The 13,929-nt window shown below is 53.4% G+C and overlaps 2 protein-coding genes across 3 annotated transcripts in view; both read left to right on the top strand.

The window, feature by feature from the left end:
• GTF2I (general transcription factor IIi) overlaps positions 1-3,250 on the top strand; it is a 77,048-nt gene extending 73,798 nt beyond the window's left edge. Inside the window, exon 33 of one of the 2 annotated variants that reach the window (XM_035343109.1) lies at positions 959-3,250. The gene's annotated coding sequence lies outside the window, so the exon portion shown is untranslated. The remainder of the gene's footprint in view (positions 1-958) is intronic. The other variant, XM_035343108.1, reaches the window with a different exon arrangement.
• Positions 3,251-5,113: 1,863 nt separating this feature from the next.
• Positions 5,114-13,757, top strand: NCF1 (neutrophil cytosolic factor 1). Its single transcript, XM_035342839.1, has 11 exons — positions 5,114-5,215; positions 5,703-5,783; positions 6,094-6,169; positions 7,652-7,817; positions 8,065-8,120; positions 8,339-8,461; positions 8,928-9,035; positions 9,802-9,919; positions 10,648-10,755; positions 12,376-12,518; positions 13,143-13,757. Exons 1-11 carry the CDS (start codon positions 5,144-5,146, stop codon positions 13,259-13,261), a joined length of 1,170 nt encoding a protein of 389 aa, XP_035198730.1. The 5' UTR covers positions 5,114-5,143; the 3' UTR covers positions 13,262-13,757.
• Positions 13,758-13,929: the final 172 nt, after the last annotated feature.

Genomic DNA, 13,929 nt, shown 5'->3' with positions numbered 1-13,929 from the left:
ACCCAAAGGTGTCTCAGGAGTACACAAGTGAGGAACAAGAGAGCCTAATCCTGACCTGCTCAATAAACAACAAAAAACATTTTCATACAAACAAGTAGAAAATGCAGCCTTTATCACTGAAGATGATAAGGAGGCCCCCCAGAAAATCATCCACAAATGGATTAGGGAAGTTCCTATTTATTTTGTGTCTATTAAGCATAAAAGTCAGATATGGCCTCTGGCTCAGAAGGTCCCTAAACAGCTGGAAACGTGGAGGAAGGAGCGGGGCTGTATCACCAGGATCCTCATCCTTGGAGCGCTGAGTCTTTGAAAGGCAGGTGGGTGGTGTGGCTGCTTCCAGGGGTTAGCAAAGAGCTAGCACGTGTAGAGCTGCTGAATGCAGGGGGATGACGGAGTGAAGGGACAAATCCAGAAAAGAATTGGTGGGAGCTGGCAGAGATTGACATATCGGCGTACCAACTGTCTGTGCCCTGAGAACTTGAAGTACAGCAGCAGTCTTTCTAGAAAATTGCTGAATTGTACTTTGGAAATATTTGTCATAAAGCTGAGCACGTCATTAGAAAATAAATATATAGAGATATATTTTTGGCTTTTAGTGAGAAGCACTTCACCTAACAGAGATATAAACAGACATCTCATTTGTCCATTAAAGGTCATGGAAATTCTGTCTGAGCAGTGGCTACACAGCTCGCTGCTGCACTGCTCTGGATTGTGGGATACCGTAGACCACCTAGTAGCAGAGAATGTGTACTAAAGCAAATATTCCATCTAAACTTTTACAGAGAGTATTCGAGCATACATTTAATCTCTCATTTATGGAAAGCAATGTTCACCTTCTGCATGCTTTCTAATTCTAAGCCTAAAGGACTCAAAAAAAAAACCCACAGTCTACTAGTATTTGTGATAAGATGTAGAGCTGCAATGAAACTGACTCACTTCTGTATTTTTTTTTGTCTAGTCAGAAGCATCCAGTTCTGCGAAGAGCTTGTCAGGCCTGTCCTGATCCGTGTAATATAACTGTATAAGAGACGTACCTTCTATACAAACCCTTTTTGTACTTTTAGATAGAAATGTCTACTTTTTCAGCAGTTCTGTGAATTGACTTAATGCAAAGAATGACTGTAGATTTGGAAGGGCTGGTTTTACTTTGGAATATATCGTGAGGACTAAATATGATGCAGCAATGCTGGGGAGACGGCAACGGTTAAAATCAACAGGGACTTAACAGAGGCTGTCTGCGTTTCCCAATAAAGCTGAACTTCACTGTACCTGGATGCATCTCAGCTTCTGTAATGAAGAAAAAAACCCGCAAGTAGTTCAGTTTGTTAGTTTTACTTTGAGAAAACAAATCACTGATTTTTGGTTATCACTCCATTAACGGCTGCTTGGACAATAGTGTCTGTATATTTGAACTAATTTTTCCTCTATCTGCCACAGTTCATATGTTTCTCATAAATAAAAGATGAACTGGTTCACTTGATCATTAGTATGCATTAATGAGCTGGACAGTATTTCAGTGTGTGGATTAGGAACCAGCTGAACCCTTCTGTAGTTTGTTCTGTTAACTCGAAGTAGTAAGTGCATGTTTTACCAGAATATCATGGTTTGTGTGAGAAGGGTCTGGTCCTGCAGTCCCAACACAGGCAAAACTCACGTGGACCTGCGTGAGGGCTTTTCTCCCGAAGGCAGGGGGTAAAGCCCTGCTGTTCATCTCGAGCTAGTTATGGAAACTTACACTACAAGCTGCTCCGAGTCCTCCTGTGTCAAAAGTTAAGTCCCCTACAGTCCTGGTTACGCCGCACATCATGTAAGAGATTCATGTATGCTTTTTTTTGGAAGTTTCACAAACCATAAATTTGTAAAGTTCTGGCTATATGATACTCTCTATAGAGAAGATAGAGATTATTGTAAAGGTTTCTCTTTCATTGGCATGAGTTTGGGATGACTGCTTTATGCACAAATGCTAACCCTTATTCCCTCATTAAGAAATAAAGACATTTCTGATGGTTTTCACGACTGTCCATGCAGTATACGTTTACATGTGAAGTTCCAGCAGTAATGTCGGCAGGTAGAATACACTACAGCGTAGTTACTAATTCCAGCAAAGAAAGTAAGTTCCTGTCATGCCCTTCAGACAGAAGAGCAGCTCTGGGTGGGTGAGGTTGTTGAAAATGAAAATGAAAAAACTTGAAGACTTGAATGGAGTTGGATATGGTGTCTGTTCCCAGGAATACCCAGCAGGAGCAAGCTGAAACTCGGCAGATCAGTTCAGAGCAGCTCCTACTCTGCCATTCTAGAGGCAAGGGAGAGCTACAGCCCACGTGCAGGTGCTTTCACAATTGCCTGGGGCAGGTCTCGGTGCTCCCACTGAAATATTGGATGTTGTGCTGTTGGTGGCAGCGGGGGCAGGGTTAGCTCCGCGCTGAACCATTACTTCACCAGACACGCTCGGTTACGTACCTCCAGAAACGGGTTGTTACGGAGTGACAGCCAGTTTCACGATTGCTGCTAGAAATTTTTAGAGTGGGGAAATGAGTTCATGCAGCCTTCCTCGGGCTCTCGACTTCCCCTTTTGAAAAAGCGGAAGGATGGTCTGTCCCTTCTTCACTCTCAGCCCTCTTCGGGAGGCACCCTTTGCACAGCTGCCTGCCCAGCAAAGCTAAATATTGCTAACGGAGCCGCCAGTGCTGCCACAAATGGAGGGAGAGGCATCAGAGCAAAAGAACCGAGAACTAAGGAGTTCAGACTGCTGCCTTGCGTGGATGTCCTGCAGATGTATCGTGTACTGTGCGTACGAGAGCTTAAAAAATGAAGCGAAAACTGATGACAGCAGTGTAACTGGAAGTACTGGAGTAACTCCATGACGCTGGGAGCTCGGGTAGCGGTGTGCCTCGTGTCCGTCCCGCCGGGGGGGGTCGGTTAGTGCCGGTGTGCACATCAGCATCAACACTGAAGTCTCTTTTTGGTCTCAGACATTTTGAGTTATAACCAGTAGAGAGAAATTAGACTGACAAAATAATTGCACCAATATTTATACCTTCTAAATATCAATTTTATATTAAAAGTGATATATATCTATAGTCCTAACAGGTAGCAGACTTTTAAGATGTTGACCTTGTATGAAAATCGCGCTCGTTTCCAAACTAGTAATACATGAGGTGTGTCACGCTTCGGGCATTGACTGATAATGCCCTAAAAAGCCTTGGCTGTACTAATTAACAAGCAAATAAATAAAATTGCAACAACTTAACCAGAGCTCTGGATATTTTTTCTTCCAGTAGAGAAGCCTTGTGGTGATGAAGTAGCAGACAAGCCTCTCTCCTCCGTATATTGCTGAACCTAAAAATCCCGTCCGGCTTCTTGGACCTGTTCCCTTCTCTCAAACGGGACTTTGGGTTCCAAGAGGCGCAGGGCTCCAGGCGTTGGCCTTGGAGCGTGGTGTCCCGCGGGCAGGCACCGCAGTTTGCTCACGCAGTGACCACTAGGTGTCAGGTGAGGTCCAGCACGGTCTTTGCGCAGCTGCTGGCCAGTGCTTTTCCTTTGTGATCCGAAGTTTTCCACATACAGTTTTGTTTCTTTCTGTATGTCTTGTCTAAGGGAGGGGACAGACATGCACTCAGACGTGCATCTCACTTCCCTGAGTTTGCTGTCAGTGACAAGAATGTGACCTCCCCTGACTCTGACTTGAATTAAGCTTAAATTATTTAAATACATATTTTGAACAAATCGAGGGTGGCCTTCCATTCATCAGATTTTAATTTCTAGGAGGCTTTGGTACTGCTCGTGGGTGGAGCACAGAAAAGAGTGACACTGTTGCTGTCACCCTTGAGGGCAGCGGAAGCTCTCAGCATCTCAAAAATCAGGTCCTGCCTTCAGGTGCCAGCCTTCTTTTCCTGATCTGAAAACTTGGATCATCTCATGAACTCCATAAATGAGCTTATTTCTCAGCTGGGTCATTACTCTTCCAAGAATTTTCCTCTAAAGCTGTATTTCTTCCTTTCTAGTAGCTCTAGGGCAGTTAGTGGAACAACGTGTCGTACCGCGTTATGTGCTGCAGCACGTTGTAAGCTCACTGGCACCAGCAGTAAAATCTACAAACTCCATTTCCCACATCACAAGATGAAAGAAGAAACATCCAAATTAAGTGTTTCCAGTAACACGCTGCCTGTGACTCCGTTTTAAATTTAGTACAAGCATCATTATGAAATGAGCTTTCAAGCAAATGTTGCTGATGGTTCTGCATATGAAACCCAAACAGCCCAGGGTGTGGGGTTTTTGTACATAGATCACTTGTTGCATAATTTTGCCCTGTGCAGGGAAGTCCCCATTTTAATGAAAAAAGCCTGCTCGGTGCTGGGAAGGGCTGGGCTGTAGGGGCAGGGTGCTCACCTTGCTCGGCTTCCGCGAGGATTCCACTTGTGTCCGTGCAGGACGCAGCCCTGGACCCTGCGTGGAGGCTGTCACCAATCCCTGTGATTGATTACAATCCCTTCGGTTGATTGAATCTATCGATCCCTCTGCAGCCCCATCTCCAGCTCTCTCCCCAGGTCCCGGTTAGCTGGCGAGGGTCAGCCTAAGGGCCGCTCGAGAGCCCTTTGCCGGCAGCTTTTTGGGGAAGCTGCAGGTGGCGGAAAGGCGATGGCGAGGCAAGGACAGCAGCTCTTGCACAGCAGCCCGTGGCCTCCCCGTCCTGCCTGCGCCGTGCCCCTGCTTCCCCAGAGGGTGCCCAGGAGGACGGTGCTGCTGCCCCTGGGCTCGGGGAGCTCCCGCTGCCATCGCCGGGGCATTTGTCCTGCCCACGGCTGCTGCAACAAGGGCTCTGCAGTGCCTGTGCATCGCAGGACAGCAAGGGGGGACACTTGGCTGGCGGAGGGGACACTGGGCCATCGGGGCTGGTGGCCCAGCCACCTCCCTGCTTCCCCTCTCCCCGGCGCCACCGAGGGGGCTCGGCTGGAGACTCCCAGCGGGAAGCACCCAGCTCAATACAAACCACAGCGGGTAAACAATTACAGGCGCGATTGCAGCGCTGCTTCCGCTTTCCCAGGGGTTTTAACAGCGAACGAGCGCGGGGTGAGGGCAGAGGGGAGGAGAGGCCGAGGAGGCGCGAGGGGAGGCAGGAGCACGGTGCAGAGCTGCAGCGGTCATGGGGGACACCTTCATCCGGCACATCGAGCTGCTGGGCTACGAGAAGAGGTTTTTCCCCAGCCAGCACTACGTAAGTATGCCGCAAACACCCAGCAAGTTGAGCAGCGAGGACTGGCAGGGGCAGGAGCCCGGCCAAGGCATTTCTTGAAATAAATTCGATGGGGACTTAAGAGCATCCCTTTTTTTGGGGTGGAGGGGCCATGGCTGGTGGTACGAGCTAGAGGCAGCCAGAGGCTGAGATGTCTTAAACACACAGTTTTGGGAACCGCCTTTTCAAGTTCTTGGTTGCTTCTCAGGTTTGGAAAGGGCTTTTTGTGGCTCTGCCCTCTTGATTCCCACCCAACCTCATGTTTCTGTCCCTGCCGTGTGTCCCCAGCTCACCTGCTGCCTGTGCAGACCTAGTGCTATGTGGGGGGGGGGGGGGGGGGGGGGCAGATGGAAAACATGCAGTTTGTCTGAAACTGAAGCATCTGCGGGATGCCCTGGGGGCTCAGGCCACAGCAGGGTTTGGTGCCGGCTACCCACGGGGCTGCAGCACCTCTGCTCTAACCCCGCAGGTCTACATGTTCCTGGTGAAGTGGAACGACCTCACCGAAAAGCTCATCTACCGCCGGTTTACCGAGATTTACGAGTTCCATGTGAGTGGTCCTGGGGTGGGCACCAGCCCCTGTCCTGGTGCACTGGGGTTGGGCAGGGGGAAAAAGAGGAAAGCAAATTCCAGCTGAAAATCCCCAAAACAAACCTGGCTCAAAAGGTGCTCCTGGGTCCCAGCATTCCGATCTCCTTCATGCCTTGAAGGGGTGAGGCACCGGCCCCGTGGTTCCTCCTGATGAGGTTCCTCCTGGTGTCCGTCCATGGGGTGCAGCCGGGAGGGGGTGAGCGGCGGGCAGGGTGCCACGGGGGGGTCCCTGCGCTGTCCTCACGGCCCTGCCTGGCCCTGCTCCACAGAAAGCGCTGAAGGAAATGTTCCCCATCGAATCCGGCGACATCAACGCGGAGAACCGGATCATCCCCCACTTGCCAGGTAAGGAGCAGAGCGCCGGGGGCTGAGGCTGGGACAGAAACTGCAGCTGGTTGGGAAAGTCCCCGCCGGCCTCGCTCTGTGGGTGCCCTTGTGCAGGTGCTCGCTGCAATTTCTGTTCCTGCCTCCTGCCTTGAAACCAAAACCCCAGCAGGGGCTGCATGAAGAGCAGCTGCTTCCCCCAGCAGAGGCTGGCTGCAGCCCCCATCCAGCCTCCCTGATATCAGGTGCCCCAGGGACGTGTCCCTGAGCATTGGCTCCAACCCCAGGTCAATGCAGAATGGAAAGTGGCTTTGGGCAGCCTCAGCTGAGCAGAGCCCTCCTTTGGTGACACCATCCCCAGGACGGCTTTTTGTGCCCTCATGGCAACACAGATACTGTACGAGAGGAAGTGAAGCAGTGTGTGCTCAAGGAGAGGGAATACATTGATCCAGAGAGCTGGTGTTTTTTACCCAGGCAAGGTGCGGTTCAGCAAACATCCCTCTTTTCTGGAATTTCCTGCTTCAAATGGGGCAAGAAGGAGCGTGAAAAATAGCCATGGGCTGTGACCCACCAGAGCAGTAAACCCGCAGCTCACAGCAGGGTGGCTGCTCCCTGTGGGGCCGGACATCGCCGCTGTGCTGGGACCCTTCTGTCATGCTCCCGCCGTACCAGGCTGCTCACAGCCTCCCCTTGGGGCACGGGGCCGGCCTGGCGCAGTGCCCCGCTGCGTTTGGGGAACTGAAAGCCCTGGGGGTGGAAGGAGATGGGTTGGACAGGGGTGGGACAGCTGCAGGGGCCGGGTGAGCCATGCACACGCACACCCTGACGTGGGGTTCAACGCTGTGATGTGGGTTGGGGCTGCCGGTGGTGTTTTGGGGCCCTGGGGCTACCAGGGGGCTGCAGTGGGACACGCGCTGTGGCCGCTGCCTTGGTCATGGCTGGTGGGACAGAGGGACGTCTGTGTGTCCTGCGGCCATGGGCTGGTCCCCTGAGCCCCTCCTTGTGCCCCGGAGGGTGGCGAGCCCCTTGTGCAGCTGGGCTTGGTCAGAGCATCAACGTGGAGGTTACCCCATAGCCAAAATGGAGTCTAATGGGGTCTTTTCAGGGCTCGTAAGAGCTTCACAAGGGCTTCAGGCTGCAGGGTTGAGCCTGGCCACACAAGCTCTCCTGCAGCTGCCTGTGGCCCTGGGGCCATGCTCATGTCTCCAGCTGCACAGGGCTGAAATGAGGAAGGGGCGGCTGCAGTGCTTTGCAAACCGGCCGCAGCCTGCAGCGAGCTTCCCTGCAGCTCCTTCGGCTCCCCACATGCCCCACATGTGCCCCATGTGTGCTGGCCACAAGGGAAGAGGCTGGGACATGTCCACGGAGAGCTTCGTGCAGCAGCCTGGGGCCAAACCCGCTCGTTTTCAGGGCAGCATTAACGATGCAGAGCAGCCTGCTCGAGAAAGTGACAAAAGCAAGGCCCTCACCTGCTTGTCCTGACTCCTTTCTCCTCTCCACCAGCCCCGAAGTGGTTCGACGGCCAGCGGTCGACCCAGAGCCGGCAGGGCACGCTGGCCGAGTACTGCTACGCGCTGGTGAACCTGCCCCAGAAGATCTCCCGCTGCCTGCACGTGGTCAACTTCTTCAAGGTGCGGCCCGACGACATGAACCCTGTCACCGACAGCCAGTGAGTACAGCTGCAGCGGGGCACACTCTGCATCTCCAGCTCTGGGTGCTGGCACCTGGCAGTGCTGAAGTGGTGCAGCACCAATTAGCCAGCAGATAATCAGCCCTCGGGACCCACCGTGAGGTTAGGTGGGCAGGGGCACGTGTGGGCTTTGCATCCTGCTCCCCCTGGCTCGACGCTGGGGACGGCACCACCGCTGTGTCCAGGGGCTGCCAGCACTGAGCTGCCTTCGCTCTGACCTGTCTAGGATCAAGAAGCCCGAGGTGTTCCTCCTGCCAAAGGACGCCAAGAAAAATGCCAGTGGTAAGAGGCCTCGGAGGGAGGCACGTGGCGGAGAGGGGCAGCGCGTGGAGGACAGGGCTGGGCTGAGCAGGGGACAGCACATCCTGCGGGGAAAAGAGTCTGGGGGGCAGCTGCTTGGGGCCCAGAGGAAGCTGAGATTTTGCTTTAGGCTGTCGGGGAGTTTGGCTGAAAAAGAGTATTTCTGGGCCGGGAGGGAATGTCTCTCTCCTCCCCCGCAGACATCACGGGCCCCATCATCCTGCAGACGTACCGAGCCATCGCTGACTACGAGAAGAGCTCCAAGTCCGAGATGGCTCTCAAAGCTGGGGACATGGTGGACATCGTGGAGAAGAGCGAGAGCGGTAAGTGTCCATGCCTCCGAGGGCCAGCCCCGTCCTGGACACCACCTCAGCAGGGCTGAGGCCAGCCTTTGCATCTCGTGTCTGAACACAGCCCCCCACAGCATCCCCGGGGCGTTCCTTAGAGCCGCGCGATGGCAGAGGGGCGGGAGGCTGGCTCGGGGTCTCCTGACGGGGAGCAGAAGCTCAGCACCGAGCCCCGCGGCCCTCCCGGCCCCGCTGGGGCACGATTCACTTTCACATGGAGCCACATGACAGTCGGTCTGGGCCGGGGAGGGTGTGAGGCAATCCTAGAAATGCCTGCAAGATCCTCGGGTTTCCTGCCCATGAGGAAGCAGGGTGAGCTGGCCGGGCTCCCCGGTCGCAGCACAAAAACAAACCGCCCCCAGCACCCACAGCGCCCAGGGGACACAGCCGGTGCCGGCCGTCCCTGCGGTCCCTGCTCTTGCCCACTCGGCTTTCGTTGCAGGCTGGTGGTTTTGCCAGTTGAAGAATAAACGGGGCTGGGTGCCAGCTGCCTATCTGGAGCCGATGGATGGTCCTGATGAATCTGAAGAGCAGGAGCCCAACTATGCAGGTAAAACGTTCAGAAAAACGTCCCCAAGAGCACCGCCTGCCCCCAGGCTGGTTCAAGGAAGGACTGCTGGGCACGGAGGTGTTGTAGGAGCTGCCAGGAGGGATAAAGCTCGTGGCTCAGTGCCTCGTGTTCGACATCAGGAGCTTCCCATGACCTGCAGCTCAGCACTTTAAGCTGGTTTTGGCTCATCAGAGATGCACATCGTTATCCAGAGCCCACCCTGAGCCACGCTGAGCTGCTGGGTTACCTGACAAGCTCGGTGCAGCGCCCGAGCCGAGGCACGGGCTGCCCCTCGCACTGAGCTCCTGCGCTCCCCTTACCAGCCCTCTGTGTCGCCCTGCAGCCAGAGCGGGTCTGCACCGCCCTGAGCAGGGAGGCATCCTGCACACTCATGGTGGTTGCTCTCAGGGCTTCGTTTCTGTGGCTTTCAAAACACTGCAACGGACTCTATTAGCACAACACTTCCTTGTTCCTCATTTAGTCAGCCACATTATAAACACGCTCCTCAGCAAAGAAGGTATTTTTCCACTTGCACTCGCCAGCCTTCTCCTGCAGAGGTGCTGGAGGGGCCTGGATGAGGCACAGCCACCAGCAGGGCTGGGGAAGTCCCAGTCCAGGCTTGGAGACGTGAACCCCCCTGGGTCTTGCCAAAAATTTTGGGTTGGTGCTCTGGTGCCTCCGGGGCTCAGTGCAAGGAGAGGCCGAGCCCCATCGCTGGGGGGTGACGCACAACCCACCCATCAACATCCCCATTTCACATGCACAGGTGAGCGGTATGTGGTCCAGAAAAGCTACACAGCCGTGGAGGAGGACGAGCTGACGCTGACGGAGGGCGACACCATCGAAGTCATCCACAAGCTGCTCGATGGCTGGTGGGTCGTCAGGTGAGAGATGCCGAGAAGAAGCCAAAGGGCCACGGGCAGGGGGAAGGGACGAAGCAGAGGCCTCCCCATCAGGGCTGTGAAATCGACGGAGCGTTTGGTGCCGCTGCACAACACTTCCTTTTGCAGGCCTGTTTCTAGTAGCCTTGTGGCTTTGCAAAGTGCAACCACATTGCAGCTGGGGCTTCCTCTGCTGGGCGCCTCAGAAATATCCAAAAAGGCGTCAGATGGAAAAAAACGTGTCCGTTATTTGGCATTCTGGCACACTCTGATTTGCACAACCTCAGCTTTCATCCCAGCCTTGGCCTGCTCTGTGGTCTTGGACTTTCCCAGGGGGAACCCAGTGGCATTTGTGCTCTGGGGAGTCAGACTGTGCCTTTGCAGCAGGGACACGCGGTAGCTACAGACCCTGGGAGGGGGCCCTGGCCATGGCGTCACAAGCAAAAACAACAAAACAAAACAAAACAAAACAAAACAGGAGATAATAGAAATAAAACAAGTTGGTGAGACCCTGAAAACTGTGTGGCTTTGCTCTGTCTGCTGCCTGCCTGGTGTTGGGACTCAGGCCCCAGTTTCAGGGAGAGCCCCATGCAGACAAGGTGGGGGGACAGTCATAGCCCCCACACCTGCAAGCAGCATGAGACAACCCAGTGTCAGCCTGCTGGGGACAGGCACGAGGAGATGGTGGCCACAGAGTCACAAGCTCAATGTTGCCTTGTGTCACCCTGCAGGAAGGATGAAAGCACGGGCTATTACCCCTCCATGTACCTGCAGAGATCAGGGGAGCTGAACACCCCCGAGAAGAGCCAGCTGAGGAACCGGAGCGTTCCCCCCCGCAGGTAGGAGAAGAGCTGCAGGAGGGAGGGAGAAGGGCAAAAGCTGTTCTTCGAGGGGGGTGAAATGAAACCAGACAATGGTTTTGTGGTGTCCCCTGCTCAGCCTGGCGATGAGGAACTGCCCAGGAGAGACGTGAGCAGGGCAGAGAGAGAGCAGGAGGCAGATCCTGCAGGGCTCCAGCAAAAATAATGCTCCTGACTTCCACGGGCAGCTGGCACTTCTGCTGCAGCACAGTCAGGCACATTTCTCCTTGTCCTTCTGCAAAGTTTCTTTTCTGGGCTAATCTCGTTTAATTTTCAAATTAGATTTTTTTTTTTTCCTAAGTGCATCCACTGAATCTTTGAGAAGCGAGGAGAGATTTGACTAATCAGAGCTGCCAAATGGCCTAATCTGATGGGAGGATTTGAGCTAATGGAAGGGATTTTATATTGATTAAAAAGATAAAAAGCAATAATAGCTCATTAATTCTGATGCAATGGCAATGGCTAGGAAGGGCAGAGCTTGCCTGGATCCTTTCTTCCCTACAAGAAAACAAGGCAGCCTTCCATAAAATCTCTCAAAATCCAGCTCAGCTGGAGCATGGCTGAAGGTGAGCCAGTGTAAAGTAGCACAAATCTACCTATTTGAGTGCAGCGACACTTCCCGATACCTTTGGGGAGCTGAGGCGGTGAGGACAGTGACTTGCTCCCGTGGCGAATGCCATCCCCGTGGCACTGCTGATGGCAGCACGCAGCAGCAGCAGAAGATGGAGGCTGGGGTGGTGCTTGCCAGGGAGCAGCCAAAGCATGAATTTGGGCTCAGAGCACCCCTGTTTCAAAGGCTGTGATCTGCCCTTGTGGGGAAGAGCTTGGCTACGAAATGGGACACATGTTGAAACCAGGGAGGGGCTGAAGGCAGCTGGGCACTGCAGAGGGCTGCAGGTGGCTCCAGCGGAGCAGGACGATGCTGTGTGTGGTTGAAGCCACCTCTCTCACCCTGGTAATGATGACAAAGACGTGGCTCTGTCTGTCTGCCTGGGGATGGTCCTGCACACTGGGGCTTTCCCACAGCAGCATGGCTCTGCATCGCCCCAGGGCCTGGCCTTTCACTTCTCTCTGTAGTTTCTCTGCTGCTGGCACAGCACTGATCAGGTAGCTGTACAGGCACCTATCCCAAGCTCTGTCCCTCAAAACTGCACACCAGGGAGCTTAGTGCTGCAGCCATGTGCATATATCCATCCATCAATGAGCAAAGCCCTACATTGCTTCCAGGCTTTCTTGAACTTGAGGGAAAACCTCATGCATATCTCGCCCTTTCAGAATTATGCCTGATCTCTCTTGCCATCCCCATCTCCACCTCCCAGGCTTGTGCTCAGGCTTCACCCACCAGCGCCTGCTTCCAAAGCACCTCTCTGGCTGCCTCTATGTGGCAGCTCACCCGCAAGGGCTGGCATTCACCTGCTGCCTTCTGCCAAGCACAAAGGCAAAGCAGGTACAGGTGTTCTGGCGAGGCAGGGGGGGAAGCGCAGCATCCAGCTGCACTGGGCTGGGAGAGGCAGGGCTGGGGAGCTCCTCAAGCAAGAAAGTGGTGGAGTGAGAGCTGCCATCGTGGAAACTGAACGTTTCATTTCTGACTCGCTGCAGATCCACCATCCGCAATGCTAAGAGCATCCACAAGCAGAGCCGGAAGCAGATCAGCCAGGAGACCTACAGGAGGAATAGCAGGAAGTACATCCAGAGCCGGAGGAACATGAAGGCCAATTTGCAGAACAAGGCCAACATAATCTGTAAGTCTCAGCAGGGCCTTTGCCCTAGATGGGTCTGAAGTTCTCCAGACATGGCCCGTGACCTCCAGCAGTGGTTGCTGGAGATGTGTTGTGAGCAAACAAACCTGGGAATCTCTGTGTCACACTGAAAGATCTGTGGGGAGCAAAGGAAACAAGTCTTCTTTTCTTCCATACCCTCTGCACTTCATGCTCCAAGCCTTGGCCCATCCTTACAAGGCAGTACGGCCTCCAGCTCTGCCCTGTCACAGGAGGGAGATGATGCAGTAGGACAGCCCATAAGGGTAGTCGTTGCCTGTCCATCCTTCTCCTGCTATGGGGAAAGTGTGTACAGGGAAGCATTTTTTTTCAACAAGGTTTTTCACCTCTGGTTATAGGTCTCACAGGAAAGGAGCATGAAGGAAAGTGGTGGCATTTCTGCCCTCAGTAGGTCCTAGTGAGAGCTCAGCCCACTGTCAGGACCTGTGCTTTCCTCTGTGCACTCCTAACATTGCCCATATTGCTGTTACTGTGCATGTTAACTGCAGGACGATTTATGGTTCTTCCGTAGAAAGCCTTTGAACTTGTCTATAGAGGTGTGGGGTGGTGCAGAGCTCTGACCCATCTCTACATCTGCTTTACCCATAGCTGAGAAAAATGAGCAAGAGGAGAACAAGTCCAAGGCTCAACCTGCTGTTCCTCCCCGGCCCAGCAAAGACCTCATCATGAACCGCTGTACAGAGAGCACCAGGAGAAAGATCATGTGAGGCCCTCAATCCCCCAGACCAAGTGAGCAGATGCTTTATCTCCACCAGCTCCTATGCAATGGGGACACAGAGACAGACTGTGGGATCTGCGTGGCTCTCACAACAGCTGAGAGCCTCGAGAGACGCAGCCCGGGGCTCCATGTTAATTCCATGGCACAGCAAGTCCAAGATGTGCTGGTGAAGTCTTGAGGAGTGATGTGAGCACCTTCCATCAGCATCTTTTAGGTCTGAGCATTCCCATTTAGCAGGCCTGCTGAAGATTCCTCATCACTAGGTCCCATTTTGTTCCATATTTGTATTCTGAATGATTTTATATTTTTTTATCAATAACCGGCATTGTGTATAGTGTGTTTTGGGCTCTTCAATTATTGTGGGAAAACCTTAATATGTAAACAATGTGTACAAAGACCAGTGTAGCACAAAGAGTCACTTTATATATGTATTTCAAGGCTTTCAATCTGTCTGCACGGCTGATAAATAAACTCATCAGAAGGAATATCTGCATTTCTGCCTTGTCTCCCATGGGTTGCATGATGGTGTTTCTCCCCGTGCCTTCAACCTGCTTTGGCCAGAGGGACACGGCCTCATCTTGCACAAAATGTCGATAAGGAGGAAATTTGTTGGGGAGGTTAAACAAGGGCAGCTCTCTGATGAAAGCTTTCTTCTCT

Source organism: Oxyura jamaicensis, chromosome 19 (genome assembly GCF_011077185.1).
Source record: "Oxyura jamaicensis isolate SHBP4307 breed ruddy duck chromosome 19, BPBGC_Ojam_1.0, whole genome shotgun sequence".
In the NCBI taxonomy this organism is placed as follows: Eukaryota; Metazoa; Chordata; class Aves; order Anseriformes; family Anatidae; genus Oxyura; species Oxyura jamaicensis.
The sequence above is the reverse complement of the archived record's forward strand: the minus strand, read 5'-3'. Positions and strand labels throughout refer to the sequence as shown.

Coding starts and splice junctions, on each gene's coding strand:
- NCF1 (XM_035342839.1), top strand. CDS start 5,144: ATGGGGGACACCTTCATCCGGCACATCGAGCTGCTGGGCTACGAGAAG. Junction 5,784..6,093: donor CCGAGATTTACGAGTTCCAT/GTGAGTGGTCCT, acceptor CCTGCTCCACAG/AAAGCGCTGAAGGAAATGTT. Junction 8,462..8,927: donor CGTGGAGAAGAGCGAGAGCG/GTAAGTGTCCAT, acceptor CTTTCGTTGCAG/GCTGGTGGTTTTGCCAGTTG.